Genomic DNA, 17044 nt, shown 5'->3' with positions numbered 1-17044 from the left:
CACTCCCTTCTGGCTTGCAGGGTTTCTAGTGAAAAATCAGCTGTTAACCTTATGGGATTCCCTTATATGTTATTTGTTGCTTTTTCTTTGCTGCTTTTAATATTTTTTCCTTTATTTAGTTTTTGATAGTTTGATTAGTATGTGTCTAGGCGTGTTTCTCTTTGGGTTTATCCTGTATGGTACTCTCTGTGCTTCCTGGACTTGATTGACTATTTCCTTTCCCATGTTAGGGAAGTTTTCGACTATAATCTCTTCAAATATTTTTTCAGACCCTTTCTTTTTCTCTTCTTCTGGGACCCCTATAATTTGAATGTTGGGTGCATTTAATATTGTCCCAGAGTTCTCTGAGACTGTCCTCAATTCTTTTCATTCTTTTTTCTTTAATCTGCTCCCTGGCAGTTATTTCTACCATTTTATCTTCCAGCTCACTTATCCATTCTTCTGCCTCAGTTATCCTGTTATTGATTCCTTCTAGAGTATTTTTAATTTCAGTAATTGTGTTGTTCATCACTGTTTGTTTGCTCTTTAGTTCTTCTTGATCCTTGTTAAATGTTTCTTGTATTTTCTCCATTCTGTTTCTGAGATTTTGGATCATCTTTACTATCATTACTCTGAATTCCTTTTCAGGTAGGTTGCCTATTTCATCTGCATTTGGTCTTGTAGGTTTTTACCTTTCTCCTTAATCTGTAACATATTTTTTTGTTGTTTCTTTTTTTTTTTTTTTGATGGGTGGTGCTGTATTCCTGTCTTACTGGTTGTTTGGCCTGAGACGTCCAGCACTGGAGTTTGCAGGCAGTTGGACAGAGCCGGGTCTTGGTGCTGAGATGAGGACCTCTGGGAGGCCTCACTCCGACTGATATTCCCTGGGGTCTGAGGTTCTCTGTTAGTCCAGTGGTTTGGACTCGGAGCTCCCACCACAGGAGCTTGGGCCCGATCTCTGGCCTGGGAACCAAGGTCCCGCAAGCCCATTGCTGGGGGCTCCTCCTGTCCCCTTAGGTGTCCGTGGTCCCCCACTGGTGCCTGGTAGGTGCCCTAGTTGTGAGGAGATGTGAATTCCATGTCCTCCTAGTATGCCGTCTTGACTCCACCATCCCCATTCACTTATTAAACAAACATTTTTTGAGTAACACTTTTGCACTGGGCACTGTCCTAGTTACTGGAAATACAAATATGAATAAAGTCTCGAGAAACTTAAGAGCCAGTCTAATGGGGTAGACAGAAAGAGATGATTGTAAAGCAATGGGGTAGGCTGAGAGAAAGATGTGGAAGCACTAAGAAGAGGCACCACAAATGTTTGCTGACTGAATAAATGAATGACCCCATTACAGAACCTCTGGCACATTCTCTACCATTCTTTGCATTATAGCACATTTTATGCTTCCTAGTTGAGGTGCTGTCTCTACAGTGAGGTCAGAAACCACTAGACAGTCACATGGTGAGCTTTGTGCTCGCTCCTTAAAAGTGCTAAATCAGAATCTAATTCTGAAATTACACAATGGTTCAGTATGATAAAACAATATCAAAGGCCATGTGTTAAGCCTAGATCCTGTGTCAGCCAATCTAGAACATTTTTGAACAAAAATGAGTGAATTTTTATTGTTCATAATTAACCACTTGAAATTTCATTTATGGTGATTTTCCTCTTTGCCGTAACTTTTAAACCAGTTCTTAATGCAGATGCAAATACACAGGGGAGACTGTCCAGCTGTATATATGAAATTCTCTGCATAAATAATCCCAATTCACTCTCGAATAAATCCACACCATCTTTTATTTTAAATCATTTTTCTTATTAGTAGGATCCACAACAAAGGTTTACAGATGCACATTTTATTAATCACTTCTAGTATTGACATTTCAGGTTAAAAAACATTGTTATCTATGTGAAGAATGAGGATGAACTGTACACTGCCTAAAACAATCACTCTATTTGGCATCTTCTTGTAACCAGCCTTTGTTCAAGTTCCCCAGTGGCCAGCTTATAACCACGTATTCCCACAGACTGCAAAATCCAATTTTTGTACCAATTTAGTAGATGAAATGTGAATGCCCTAAAAGAAGAAAGCCTTGGGGCTTCCCTGGTGGCACAGTGTTTGAGAATCTGCCTGCCAATGCAGGGGACACAGGTTCGCGCCCTGGTCCAGGAAGATCCCACATGCCACAGAGCAAGCCCGTGCATCACAACTACTGAGCCTGTGCTCTAGAGCCCATGAGCCACAACTACTGAGCCTATGTGCCACAACGACTGAAGCCCGCACGCCTAGAGCCAGTGCTCCACAACAAGAGAAGCCACCGCAATGAGAAGCCCATGCACCGCAACAAAGAGCAGCCTCCACTTGCTGCAACCAGAGAAAGCTCACATGCAGCAACGAAGACCCAAGGCAGCCATAAATGGAAGGAAAGAAGGAAGGGAGGGAGGGAGGGAGGGAGGAAGGAAGGAAGGAAAAGGAAGAAAGCCTTCACTGAGGTTCACTGTCCCATCACTCCTGTAGGAAGGTCAGTGCATGTGGGTACAGGGGCAATGCCCCTGATACCCTACGGCTGGTGGACCCGCACAACACAACCTTGGTGACGTGGAATGTGGCAGTATCCACCAAGTACACAAAAAAGCCTCTGGGTTGTCATCTGACATTTTTATTCAGACTCTTTACTGTCATTTTAGGCAGTTCCAACAAGCTCAGATTAGAAGCAGGTACCCTGACAGCATGAAGATGTGATGGTGAGCACGCCACTATTAATAGAACCAGAAACACAATTAAAAGCAGACAAAACCTTAAAGAGCACAGCAGTCTATTACAGCACCAAACAATAATAAATATTCCTTTTAATTAAGTCTTGAAGAAAAGACAAAATTACATTTCACATGTTTAATGTGGCAGTGTCATGTGCAATCCAATTCAGAAAATATTTCCACTGTTTTTTTTGTGCCAGCACTCCCAAATGATTTCAATAATTCAGAGAACAGAATAATGGGAAACACTCTATTTAGCAGTGCTGGGGTAACTTGCAATGTCCCTTGAGTTCGAATTCCTAGAGTCTGTTTCTAAATCTAGAGTTCCCTCTGAAGCTGGTAACTGTTTCCCCTCCATAAACTTAGCTTCAGTAACCTGGCTCCACAGCAGGGACCCTCAAACCTGCCTCACACTGAGGCCCTGCTTCCCAAGTGCTTCAGGTAGTGGTAACAAGAACTAGAGGCAAAGTGATTCTGCCGGGCACTTTGCAAAGGCAGAAATGCAACCGTGCCAAGCCAGAGTCTGCAGTGAGGTGGGGGAAGTTAGCTCAGACAGTGGCCAGGGCAGAGGGGCACGCTCTTCAGCAGAGGGGGCAGGGCGGGGAGGTCTACCCACTCTCTTCCCCACAACACTGGCAGGCAAACACTTCAACTAAGACTTGACAGTTGACAGCTGCCAGTCCTATGTCTTTTTTTCTTTTTTATAAATTTACTTATTTATTTATTTATTTTTGGCTGTGTTGGTTCTTTGTTGCTGCACGCGGGCTTTCTCTAGTTGCAGAGAGCGGGGGCTACTCTTCATTGTGGTGAGCGGGCTTCTCATTGCAGTGGCTTCTCTTGTTGTGGAGCACAGGCTCTAGGCACGCAGGCTCAGTAGTTGTGGCGCACAGGCTTAGTCACTCTGCGGCATGTGGGATCTTCCTGGACCAGGGCTTGAACCCACGTCCCCTACATTGGCAGGCTGATTCTCAACCACGGCACCACCAGGGATGCTCTGTCTTTTTTTCTTTTAGCATCTCTTTTTCCCCAAGCAAATGCCTCAAAGCCGTGCAATACTATCTCCCCCAGAGCATGAAGCAAGCCCACCGGATCCTCTCTGAGGGAGATTTCTTTAAAGAATTATCAAAAGGTAGACTCATATAAATGACAGTGCTGTAGGTGGACCAGAAGGACAACATCAGGGCAAATGGCAAGCTTTGAAAAGTTATTCTACAAGCTTAAGAAAATGGAGATTAATCATGACACAAACAAGGAAACAGTACAAGCATTTAAGTGTCGGTAACTCTCTTGCTTTTCTCAGTATTGTTTACTGTTGTTTTCAATAAAATCAGCTATAGCATTAATTTAACATCTACTTTATGCTAACAAATGCAGGTCTTTAACTTTCTCCCACTTTTGAATCTTAAAACTCTTAAGTAAATTAATGCCTCAAGTAGCATTATTAAGATGTCAGGTATCCAAACCAAGGCAGTTACTTATTCTAGATGCTTGGCTATGTAAAGACAGACTTTAATTGGTAAAACCCACCTTCTGAGTGGCTTCTTTTTTCTTTTTATCCTCTTTCTTCCTTTTCTTGTCTTCCATTAACTGTTCTTCCCTTTCTTGCTCCTTCTCTCTGTTAAAGTAATGTCACACCACAAGGTTAAACACCTCTATCCACAGTCTATTTGTGTAGCAAATTAAATGCTTATAGATGGTAGGCAAGGCAACAAACATTTCATCTCTGAGCAGAGCACAGTATTCTACTTAAGCTAGGAGGATACATAAAACTCACCACATTTAGTTATCCCCTTTATTTTGGTTTGTCACCCCTTTTGCAAAACATGACATTAGTTTGGTTTTAAAGAAACCCATTAAAGAGAGCCTTTATAATATCTTCCTAAACACACACACACACAAGATTAATGTATTGCCACTCAGCAAAGAACCTGATTTGAATATATGACAACATCCAGTTGGCTTCTGACAATATTCCTCACAAATAATGCAGAATATGACTTCAGTTTTGGTACACAGGTATTTATCATAATTTAGGTTTCCCATGACATCTTCAGAGTGGTGAACATAAAACCCTATGTTCTAAATTCCATATTTTTCTTCTGCATTATTAACACTGTATGTTTTACATGTTTTCTACTTGTGTTTTTAAGGTAGTATTGAAGGTCCTACAAATCCATGTATTCCCTATTGGGTGATTTGACAATTAAGATCATCAGGTTTTGCTCTCCTCAATTAAAATAAAAATAATACATTAAAAAAAAATCTAGTTGAAGAAACATGCTGAATCCTAAGAAACTAAGATAATGTAACTTATACCTCACATTTGAAAAATAACTGTGAAATGTAATATTTATTCTATTATATATTATATTCTTACATATAGTCTAATATTCTAATATATATAGAAAGCTGTCAACTTCTATGTATTGACTGGGAAAAATGCATAAACAACCACTGGTGTAACCTTGTGGTGTAACCACAAGGCAGGAAACTCCAGACGCCATGCTTATTGAATTTCAGAGCTGGAAGGAGAGTTTGGGATCCAGCTCCCAGTTCCAACCTCTGAGCAGATGCTGCCTACAGTACTTGTGATTTTAGGTGATCTGACACACCGAGTCCACGGTTGCACAGATATCACCTAGAGAAAGGCCTAGTTAAATGTCAGAGAAATTAAAGAAAAATGTTGAATGTTTGCAGACGTGACAAAGATCACAAAGATGGTCCTTGAAGGACTCAAGTTTGGGGAGTGAAACTCACTCAACCTACCTAAAAGGAACTGAGGACCCACACTGAGGCACACTCTCACGAATAGGTAAATAACGCTTTATTTATAGAAAACAAGAACTAATAAACAAACAAAAAATAAGTGCTTTACCTATATATCAAGTTTTCAGTGGCTCTGTCTACATTCACAAATACTGCCCTTTCTCCTTCTGTATCTCTGGGCGTTAATATACAAAAGCCTAAAGTCCACGATTCATACTCCAAGGCAACTTCCATGAACACTTCAAAAATAAAATCAAGGAAGAGATTTTATTGTAATTTCCTTAGGTTTAAGGCTGGATTTCTTTGGAGTCAGATTGTGTGTCATCAGCCTAAGTGTGAAGTTCTTGGTGAAAATCCACTTGCAGCCGTGGACTGCTTTAAGAAAATGGACTTACGAAAATTGGCAAGATAGATGTTGACCATCTAAGGTAGGCTGGCCACAGATCCTGTTATATTTGGCTCCTACGGCCTCTCGCTTCCTCTGGCTGCAAATGGAAGAAGATGGGGTTCCTCATGACCCAGTTACTGTAACTTGATTTCCATATTTTAAACTAAAACTGACTACAGAAAAAGAGCAACCACAGCCTGAATATCTCCTGTTTAAATATTCAATGCTCTAAAAAGCATTAAGTTGCAAAACTAAAAGTTTATTTTTTAAATGCAATGTAAAAAAATAAAAAGCAGTCTTTTTTTTTTAGAATTGTGTGATCCCTTTTATATATTACTATTTCAAAATGTCAAGTGATAAACAAACATTGGAAACAGAAGATAAAGCAGTAAGTCTTTAATGAGACACCTTTTTAAAAAACAACTAACCTTTTCAAATATTTTTTCCTATAAACAGGTAATTCAGGGAAAGGGACTGAAATTTATGTTCACTACAAGCAGATTTATTTCCAAAACAAATATTTTTCAAAGCTTTCCAGGAGACAGGCTGTGCTTTCACCCTGATCTTTTACTCTGTGTGTTGGTAGAATTGAGTCTTCTCTTTAAATTTCACTTCCTTAGGAAGAATTTATTTTCCCAAACCAAACCTGACTTAAAAACCTACCATTTGCTTAATAATGAATCAGAAAGTGTGGGGTTCACTTTTCTTCTAATTCGGTTGTGCTCTATCTTGGCTGCAAATTAGTACCATTTGGGGAGCTTTAAAACATCTCTATGCTGCATGAGAGCCTAACAGGGGTGAAGAGGGCATCCATGCAGGGAAGGCATCTATGGTGGTGGTGACGGGAGATCCATTACATATGGGGGACTGACCAGTAAGTAAATATATTAACGATGATGACAATCAGGCTTCTCACTATTGAAAAAAGGAGTTACCAAATGGAAAAGGAGAAGTCTCAAATGAACCCTGTAACATTGGATCAGAATTAGTTATTGGCACGAACTCATGATTTTTAACACATAGAGACAGACATAACAAAAAAAGTAGATGTAACTTTGTGTGCCTATATGTGTATATTTCCTTCATGTATGCAAACACACACACTTATTGTCTAGCTCTATCACTGAGAGGGCTTGGGAACAAGCAATGTCCAAATACTGTAGGTATGAACACACCTCGAACCCAGATTATGTCTTCTAAATACCATTCTTTACTAAGAGAACCAGAGTTCTTTGGAAAAAGAGCTAATTTGGGGGCTTGAACATGGAAAGTAAAAAATGAGCCTGGGGGCTTCCCTGGTGGCGCAGTGGTTGAGAATCTGCCTGCTAATGCAGGAGACACGGGTTCGAGCCCTGGTCTGGGAAGATCCCACATGCTGCGGAGCAACTGGGCCCGTGAGCCACAACTACTGAGCCTGTGCGTCTGGAGCCTGTGCTCCACAACAAGAGAGGCCGCGATAGTGAGAGGCCCGTGCGCCGTGATGAAGAGTGGCCCCCGCTTGCCACAACTAGAGAAAGCCCTCACACAGAAACGAAGACCCAACACAGCCAAAAAAAAAAGAGCCTGGAATGCCTATTTGCCAAGAAGCAAGGAAATTCACAAATGATGGGACATGTCAAATGGTCACAAAGCCTTGAAGGGGCTCCTACAAGCTAAATCTGGGACAATATGACAATAAAAATAAGTAATGATAGTAACAGATTATAGGCCATTGCATAAAACAGGAAAACATCAGTCTACACAGATAGAAATAAGTAAATGAATACATTGAAAATGACATGGAATGTAATAGAGTTTTAAAGCATCACACCATAAAAATACTTACTGATTATAAAAGAGAAAATAATAATTATACAGAGGAGAAGCCTGGCAGACACTACCTTAATCAATAATCTATGTGAATATCATCAATAATGGGACAAACTGAAATTGTGAGTCACCTGATTGGATGCTCTGAGAACACAGCATCACTCCTATGATACGTATAACCTGAATATTATCACGAGGAAACATCAAACAGCCCCAAATTGAGAGACATTTTAGAAAACTACTGGTTTGCAATCTTCAAAAGTTTCAAGGTAGTGAACACTAAGGGAAGATTGGGGAAGTGTTCCAAATGGAAGGAGACTAAAGAGATACAACCACCAATTGCAAAGTGTGATCCTTTTGCTATTAAAGGCCATTACTGGGGCCAGTGTTAAACCTTGAGAAGGGGCTAAAGATTAAATGGTAGTAATGTATCAGTGTTAATTTTTTTTGATGGTTTTATTGTGCATATATCGGAGACTGTTCGTGTTTTTGGGGAAAGGATGCACGTGATGGGACATTGGGTTAGCAATTTTTAAAATTATGAAGGGAAAAAAGTGTTGTGGTTTTTTCCCCAAAATCATAGTTGTAACTTTTCAGTAAGTTCAAGATTGTTTCCCAAAACAAAACACCAAAAAACAAACATCAGTAAAACCATTGCCCAGGCAGTACTCCAGATCAATTACATAGGAATCAATGGGTTTTTTTTCCCCAAAGCCCCCACTCCCAAGCAGTTCTAACACGTAGTTGGAGTTGAGAACAACTACTCTAAATTCCTGTGCTAAGCCCTACACTTTAAAACGTAACTATTTATACTTCAAAAATCAAACCTCCCATACAACAATCAAATACAAATGGCAGGGACTAGGTGGGTCTCAGTTAACCTTCAAATGCTTCTAGATCTAGAAGCAGGAGAAATCATTGATGCTTTTTCCCCCATCTCTAAATACACAGCCAGATGCAAGTGTAAACACTGCAATCGAGAATAAATCTACCACATAAAAAGCCACAACTACTCCTAAAAATGTCCAAAGTGAAGAAAATCAAGTTTCCTTCTTTCTTCTTCTTCTTCATTATTATTATTTTTTTTTACAAATAACCATTAGTTGCAAGAAGTATGTACAAGTTGAGTTTTTTTGAGAAAGGCAATATCTGAATAAAAGGGGAGATTATCCAATATTCACCTGAGCCGAGGCAGAGCAAGACTCCTGTTTTGCATGCAAGTTCAGAACACTGAAGAATAACAATGCGGACATTCCTAATGACCTGATGCTTCTCACATCCAAAGCCTCCAAGGGTCCGAGGCCATGCTGGGGATGTCCAGAGCTCCAATAGCCAGATGACAATTCCCTAGAGCTTACATCCAGGGCCATTCACAGTACAGTTCCAAATTCTACACTTCCCTCATCCATTGTACAGACCTGACACAAAAACCTTCCTCCTTTTTGTTGCCCAATGACATCTTACCCCGTTGTCAAGCCCTAGCTCAATATCCGTCTGCTTCAATAAAGCCTTCCCTGACAGCTCCAATTCATAAGAAACTCGTCCTCCTCTGTACACCTCACCACCTCTGCCGTGCCTCTTGCCCGGTCCTCGAGGGGTTCCAAGGCAGATGCTATCAGTCACTGGCAGCAGCAGAGCATGTAAAATGACTTTTCTATAGCATGGCTGCTTTGACCAGGGCTCTGGGAGGAAGAGTTGGTTTGGGGGCTCCTCTGTGTCCCACTTCCCTTCTACCAGGATGCCCAGGAACTGACCCATTTCTTTAACAAACATCTATGAGCCAGGCACTTTCCTAAGCACTGGAGATACAGCAGAACCAAAACCAAACCCCAGCTCTCGGGCGGGCTTACGTTCCAGTGGGGTAGATAGGCATCAACCAATACACAACAAAGTACATGTATCAAATATACATTTCAGGTGGCAACAAGTGCCTCGAGGACGACAGGGCAGGGTGAGCTGAAGAAGGGTTAGAAAAGGCCTCTCTGATAAGGTGGCCTAGGAATGGAGACCCACGAGGTGAGGGAGATGCGGCTATCTGGGAGAGAGGACTCCAGGCAGAGGGAACAGTAAGTGAGAAGGAATGACACGGGGGTGTCTGGCAAGGAGGCTGGAGCCGAGGGAGTGAGGGAGATAGCGGCAGATGAGGCCAGAGAGGGAGCAGGGCTCTCGTGAGAGTGACTGCGCTCTTCAAACTAACCGAGACACACCTCCTGATAACTGAGTAAGGAAGCACCCCGGGACTGGGGTGCACACACATAAACCAACACTTCCGATACCTCTAATTCTCACCTTCAATGAAAAGGCCCATTTCTCCCCTCCGGGTCAACACTTCCAGAGCTCCTGCTTCTGTCCTCCCAGGGGCTGGCCTGCCTCCCTCAGAGCACCCATCACACTGCAGAACAGCAAGCCAAATAGGTCTACGTTTGCTATCAGTGAACTCTCTGGACGCAGGGGAGTTGCCCTTTCTCTTATCATATGCACTGAGCACAAGTACCAGGACACACTAGGCCCTCTATTAAATGTTACCAAAATTCATGATTGCGGAGCAAGTGACACTTTTCTATCCCTTCCGTGGGACACGTGTTCAAAAGAAAAGCCTCAAAGCACCTAACTAAATCACTTAACAAACAAACGCTGAGTTACTATTATGTGCCAGGCCCCGATCTAGGCACTGGGCATGTAACAGTGGCCTCAGGGGCTGACACTCTAGACGGAGACAGACACACACATACACAACGCCAGGAAATCATTACAAATGCCATGAAGAGAATAATGCTGGGAAAGGGGCTAGAGAGTGACCAAGAGGGAAGGGACAGGGAAGATGGTGAGCTACTTTACACAAGATGCTCCCAGAAGGCCTCTCTCAGGCAGTGAGAGACGGAAATGAAGAAAATTATCTGGGAGAAGAGTGACCAACTGGGCTGAGAGAACAGTAAACACAAGGGTCCTGAGATGGGAGAGTGCATGGTGTGTATTTGGGGTTTTATTTTTTGGGGGGAAGAATATTCCTCTCCCTCCCTTCCCCAACCCCCCACAGCAAAACCCCACACACACCCTTCAGAGTTTTCTGTACTTATCTTGTAACAGTCCTCGCTCACATGAAAAGAACTAGGCATTCCATTTCTTAAAAGCTTCTGTTCTACGTCCGTCCTTCCTTCCTTCTTTATTTCAGTGCCTACTTCGCGCCAAGCACTGTGCTAGAGGCCAAGATTCAGCAGCAAACTAGATGCAGTGCTGCTCGTCCTCCTGGAGCTCTCAGTTTAAATTTTTGTGTGTGTGATAATTTTTTTAAATTTTTTATTTATTTATTTTGGCTGAGCTGGGTCTTTGTCGCGGGGTGCAGGCTTCTCTAGTTGTGGCACGTGGGCTTAGTTGAGGCATGTGGGATTTTAGTTCCCCCACCAGGGATCAAACTCGGGTCCCTTGCATTGGCAGCGTGGAATCTTAACCACTGGACCACCAGGGAAGTCCCTCAGTTTAAATTTTTAAACAGCTGCATCTCGCCTCACAGCTCAGACAACATCTTCAAGGGAGGAAGCTCTGCTCTTGCTCTGCGCTCCATCTTTACCAGCACTCTGGGGTACTCTGAAGACAGCTTACAGTGCCACTGGTGTTTTGAAAGTACCAGAACCTTGGATATGTGAATTCATTGCTTGTGATAATCTGGGTTAAGAGATCAACTTCTTCCCACAAACTAAAATCATGACCAATGATTCCTGAATTGCTCAAACCCAAACCCATCATGCCTCAAACATCAAGTAGAGGCAGGGCTGACAATTTCATACTTGAAAGCAGTAATCACCAATATGCTGACTGGGGTGTAAAGATACTAAGAACCTCAATTCAGCTAAACGGACAGGGTTCATCTTAACAGGAAAATGTGTCCAGATATAAAAAGCATCTTTCTTTTCTTTAAGGTGGGGATAACTGGCCACAACACCATCAACACCTGATGCTCTCTGGTCAGTAAGTGTGGCGGCACCTTTGGTCCCAGTTCCTAAGCAACTCTACACAATTGAGGCAGACACACCCGAACGGATACAACAGATCCACCCAACACGTGAAACATGCCAGAAGCAAACCAATACTGTAAAAGAACAAGCCATCAATACATCAACAGGGCTTCCCTGGTGGCGTAGTGGTTGAGAGTCTGCCTGCTGATGCAGGGGACACGGGTTCGTGCCCCGGTCTGGGAAGATCCCACATGCCGTGGAGTGGCTGGGCCCGTGAGCCATGGCCGCTGAGCCTGCAGGTCCGGAGCCTGTGCTCCGCAATGGGAGAGGCCACTACAGTGAGAGGCCTGAGTACCGCAAAAAAAAAAAAAAAAAAAAAAAAAAAAAGAAAAAAAAATCAACAACTTGGATGAATCTCCAGGGAATTATGGTAAGTGACAAAAGCCAATCCCAAAGGTTATACACTGTACAATTCTATTTGCAGAACATTCTGAAATGAATGTTGTTGTTGTCATGATGAATGTTGTCAGTGAATGGAGTAGTTGTCAGGGTTGCCAGGGGTTGAGGTGGGGTGAGGCAGGGTGATTATAAAAAATGGTGACGCTAGTGGTCCTTGTGGTGATGCATCTTCTGTATCTTGTTAGTTGTGGTGGATACATGAACCTACATGTGACAAAACTATAGAACTAAACACACACATACACAAATAAGCACAAGTAAAATTGGGGAAATCTAAATAAGATCGGTGAGTTATATCTGTCAGTATCTTGGCTGTAATACTGTACCACAGTTCTGCAAGAAGAAACCATCGGCAGAATCTGAGTAAAAGGTACCTGGAATCTCGACGTGTTATTTCTTACAACTGCATGTGAATCTACAATTATCTCAATAAAGATATTAATTTAAAAAAAAAGAGCCTCAAACACTGACTCATCTTTTAGTTATCTGTTTAAGAATTTTTAAGGGCTTCTACTTTAAACAACTCTTTTAACAGCTCTTTATGAAAGTCACATAAGAGTCAAAAAGAATTTTAGAAAACATTTTAGTCCTGACATTCACAGAAATGCATTCCTCCAAATATTCTAGAATCTACACTTCACTCTGATATATTCAAATTGTTATAGTTTTGGGCTTCCCTGGTGGCGCAGTGGTTGAGAGTCCGCCTGCCGATGCAGGGGACACGGGTTCGTGCCCCAGTCCGGGAAGATCCCACATGCCGCGGAGAGGCTAGGCCCGTGAGCCATGGCCACTGAGCCTGTGCGTCTGGAGCCTGTGCTCCGCAACGGGAGAGGCCACAACAGTGAGAGGCCCGCATACCACAAAAAAATAAATTAAAAAAAAAAAAAAAAAAAAAATTGTTATAGTTTTATCAGTCAAGGTTCCTTGTGTCTTCAGTACGTTAGATATGCGATAAATATGATACCACAGGATATTTAAGATGTTCCTCTACCATGCAATTCGTAATATCATCCTTCTACTGAGAATTTTAGTGCTGTACTAGTAATAAAAGCTATTATTTGACTTTGCGGTGGATAAGTGCATCAATTCAGCCAACATCAACTCCAAGCCCCTTCTGGCCTATTTCCCAGGCTCCCTTACAACTAGAGACTGAAATGTGACTTATGTCCTGCCAAAAGTTGCGCTCGTGCGTGACTTTACTAGGGAACTGACAGGGCACAGGGCACCCCTCTTCTCAGGGAGCAGACATGATGTGGTCCTGGAGCCAAAACCTCTAACAGCGGTTTCCTGAATGTACAGGAAGAGGAAAAAGCTCCCGTGGGGCCGCCAGTTCCGTGGTGTGATTCCCAAGGATCTGTGAGACAGCATCACCATTTAATAAACCCCTGGCACCAGTGAGAGTGAATTAATTCTATTGTCTGACACTAAGAACTCTGTCCAACACAGATATATATAAGCTTTCCAAAGCACATGTAATATATGTGACTTGTATAGACGTTTATTTCCTTAAAAGACAAACGGTAATCTCAGCAATTTATAAAACAGTAAGAAAATAACTAGACACAAAAGCATTAACATTCATAACCAATTAAGGACTAATGATACCACACATATCTGGAGTGAAGAAAATTAACAAAAGGAGTGCAATGAAAAGAGTTAAGCAAAGTGCCAGAAGTATCCATTTAGAGTGTTTTTAATTAAAAATGCACACAGAAAGAGAGCATGTTGGAGTAAATCCATTTCAGCAGAGGAATTACATAGCAGGATACTCCAAAGATCTGTGTTGGATTTGTTCTTAACATTTTTTCATTTGCTGGATCTGACTGAGGGAATTTAATGGGATGCTAATGTAATTTGCACATGATATTAAATTAGTAGACAAGGCCAAACAGCACAGAGGCATCAAAATCATTCGAACACTGAGTGGCTCATGGGAAGAAAACAGTAACATTAAACCTAGAAAAATTAAGGTAAATATATTTTTCTTTAATTTGGAGGGATGCAGAAATTTCTCCTGCCTTCAGCTGCATTGTGTAATATGCAATAGGCTATTCTTTTGTGCGTCGGCAACAAAATTAACACTGCTCTTTCTACATATGACTTACCTTTCTACACGGGGCTGCTCAAAGCAATGCTTCTCAAACTTTAATGGGAATCTTGTTAAAATGCAGATTCTTATTTAGTAGGTGTGGGTTGGGACCTACAATTCTCCATTTCTAACAAGCTGCTGGTTCCTGGACCTTACTTTGAATAGCACAGGTACAATGCGCTTACTTGGTTGTTCTTTCTAGGAAATTATGGAATTGTAGTTACTTCTCCAAGGATAAATATTAACCTCATTGACATCAAGCTTATGCCTCGCTATTCCCATCTGTGTTTCAGTGCCAAATTACAGTGTAATCTTCACAAAGATATATTAAAAGTCAATTAAACAACTTGTGTAATACCAAATATGCATAAAATTCAATTGAAACGATGACATCAGGAAGAGCTAGGACAAAATCTGTGCAGGCAACATATCCATGACGACAGCAAATGTAAGGCATCAATAGTTGAAGGGGACCATCAACTGCAGGGTACATGCAGATTTCAGGTACGTCAAACATGAAAAGAATTTGCGTTTCAGAATCAATTAAATATGGCAATAATACTTTTGCATATATAACCTCTGATTCTAAGCATCTCATAAATTCCCCCAGTTTTCATAGATGAGGCACATGCAAGGAATAGGTTTATTTGGAATTACTCAAATCAAATAAAGGAAGATAATACATTTAAAAGACCTTGTTTTCACTTTCAAAAATTCCATGTGGCAAAAGTTATGACCAATGATGCGAGAGGTTTTTCCCTGCGAAACCCTTCAGGGTTAGAATGGTGCCTGAGGAACACCTAATTTGAAATGACTCTTCTTATCCTTTATATGCTGTTGCCATGCAGCCCAGCAATCTATAACAAAACCTTCTATTCAATCTTAGTGCAGCTGTGTAGGAAGTTCTCTATATTGCTTTGGAAATTACCTCCTTATAGCTCCCACCCACCGGTCCTAAGCCTTCCTTTTCAGACCGCACAAGATAAGTCTTCTAAATCCGTATTTGTAGTCATCTATCATGCATCCCTGACACTTTCTCAGTTTCTTCAAACATTTCACATGTGACCTGGTTTTCTGCCCCCTCACCACTGGGGTCATTATCCCCTAAACATGTCCAGTTTGTCTACACACATCCAATTATCAGTTAAAGCAGGACCAAATAGAGTAGACCTGCCACTTCTTTGTCCCAGATAATAGTTCACTGCCAATACAGTCAAAGAGCCAGTTTGCCTTCTTAGCAATCACATCTTTCTGAGTTACAGCCACCTCACACCCCTATTTTTCACAGTACTGCTAAGTTACTTCTCCAAGACTGTGTGCAGGATCTCACATGTGTCTCTCCCAAAGTCCTCTGTGCCAGACTGTCTGTCAGCCTACCACTGCAGCCTCCTACAGTCTTCCCTGCACTGCAGGGAAATGGCTGGAACAACATTTCCCAGAATCCCTTTCTCTGTCTGGTCTAGGTTGGATACAGCCAATGAGAGGCTCTCTCTTGGTCTGGAAGGCAGAAGTCAGTATTCTCTAAAAATAGTTGTAAGCAGACACATAGGCAGCGGCAGACAGGACTTTCTACTTTTACAGCAGCTTCCAGATGAACTGGAGCCATACTGGAGCTGCAGGCAGCCGCTGAGATCACTGCTTCCCTGGGAACCCGGCACTCTACTTTCATCAACAATAACAGTGGTCTCCCTGCATTCCCCCCGCCAACCCAGACTTTCTAATGGTTGTCTGAGCCTTTAATTCCCTATAAAAAACCTTTTCTTCTAGGAAAATACAATGGGTTCTACAAAAAAAAAAAGCTACCAGAATTAATAAATGACTTTAGCAAGGTTGCAGGATATAAGATCAATATACAAAATCAATTCTATTTCTATATACTAGCAACAAACAATCAGAAATTGAAATTGTAAAAAATCCTATTACAGTAGCATCAAAACTTACAAAATACTTAAGGATAAATCTGATTAAAAAAATGTTCAATCCCTGCACACTGAAAACTATAAAATAATGATGAGAGAAAAATTTTAAAACCTAAACAAGTGGAGAGATATACTGTGTTCACAATTGGAAGACAGCATTGTTTAGATGTGGATTCTCCCAAAATTAATGTACAGATTTGACACAATCCCTATCAAAATCCCAGCATGACTTATTTTTTTAGTAGAAACTGACAAGCTCTTTTTAAAATTCATCAGGACCCAGAATAGCCAACAGGTTTTAAAAAGAACATTTGGAGGACTCACAAAACTTGACACCCAGACTTATTATAAAGGTACAGTAATCAAAACAGCGCAGTACTGGCAGCGGCATAGACAAAAAGTTCAATGGGATAGAACAGATTCCAGAAATAGATTGACACAGAAATGGACAACTGATTTTCGAAAAAGGTGCAAAGGCAATTCAGCAGAGAAAGGATAGTCTGTTTTCAACAAATGGTGGGGTAGCAACTGAATAGCCATATGTTTAAAAAAGAACCTCAACCCATACCTTACACCACATACAAAAATTAACTCAAAATGGTTCGAAGACCTGAATATAAAAACTAAAAGAAAACACAGAAAAGAAAATCTTTGTGATCTTGGGTTAGGCAAATTATTTCTTAGCTACAACACCAAAAGCACAATCCACAAAAGAAAAAAAGTTGATGAAGTTGATTCATCAAAATTAAGAACTTCTGCTCGCCAAAAGATGCTGTTAAGAGAACAAAAAAGAGCAGCAGACCAGGAGAAAATATTTGCAAATCACTTATCTGATAAAAGAATGTGCGTCCAGATATATAAAGAACCCTCCAAACTCATTAATATGAAAACAACCCTATTTTTCAAATGGGCAGAAGATATGAACAGACA

The 17044-nt window shown here is 41.3% G+C and overlaps 1 protein-coding gene across 1 annotated transcript in view; it reads right to left on the bottom strand.

Moving 5' to 3' along the window:
* The window catches only part of TNRC6B (trinucleotide repeat containing adaptor 6B), a gene marked incomplete at its 3' end in the record, with an annotated part of 197954 nt that overhangs the window by 69561 nt on the left and 111349 nt on the right, over positions 1 to 17044 (bottom strand). Inside the window, exon 5 of the mRNA XM_079716010.1 lies at positions 4259 to 4346. Coding sequence (XP_079572136.1) covers positions 4259 to 4346 — 88 coding nt within the window. The remainder of the gene's footprint in view (positions 1 to 4258; positions 4347 to 17044) is intronic.

The sequence above is a fragment of the Hyperoodon ampullatus genome (genome assembly GCF_949752795.1).
Source record: "Hyperoodon ampullatus genome assembly, chromosome: 11".
Lineage (NCBI taxonomy): Eukaryota > Metazoa > Chordata > Mammalia > Artiodactyla > Ziphiidae > Hyperoodon > Hyperoodon ampullatus.
Note: the sequence above shows the minus strand (reverse complement) of the source record. Positions and strands in the feature narration are given on the sequence as shown.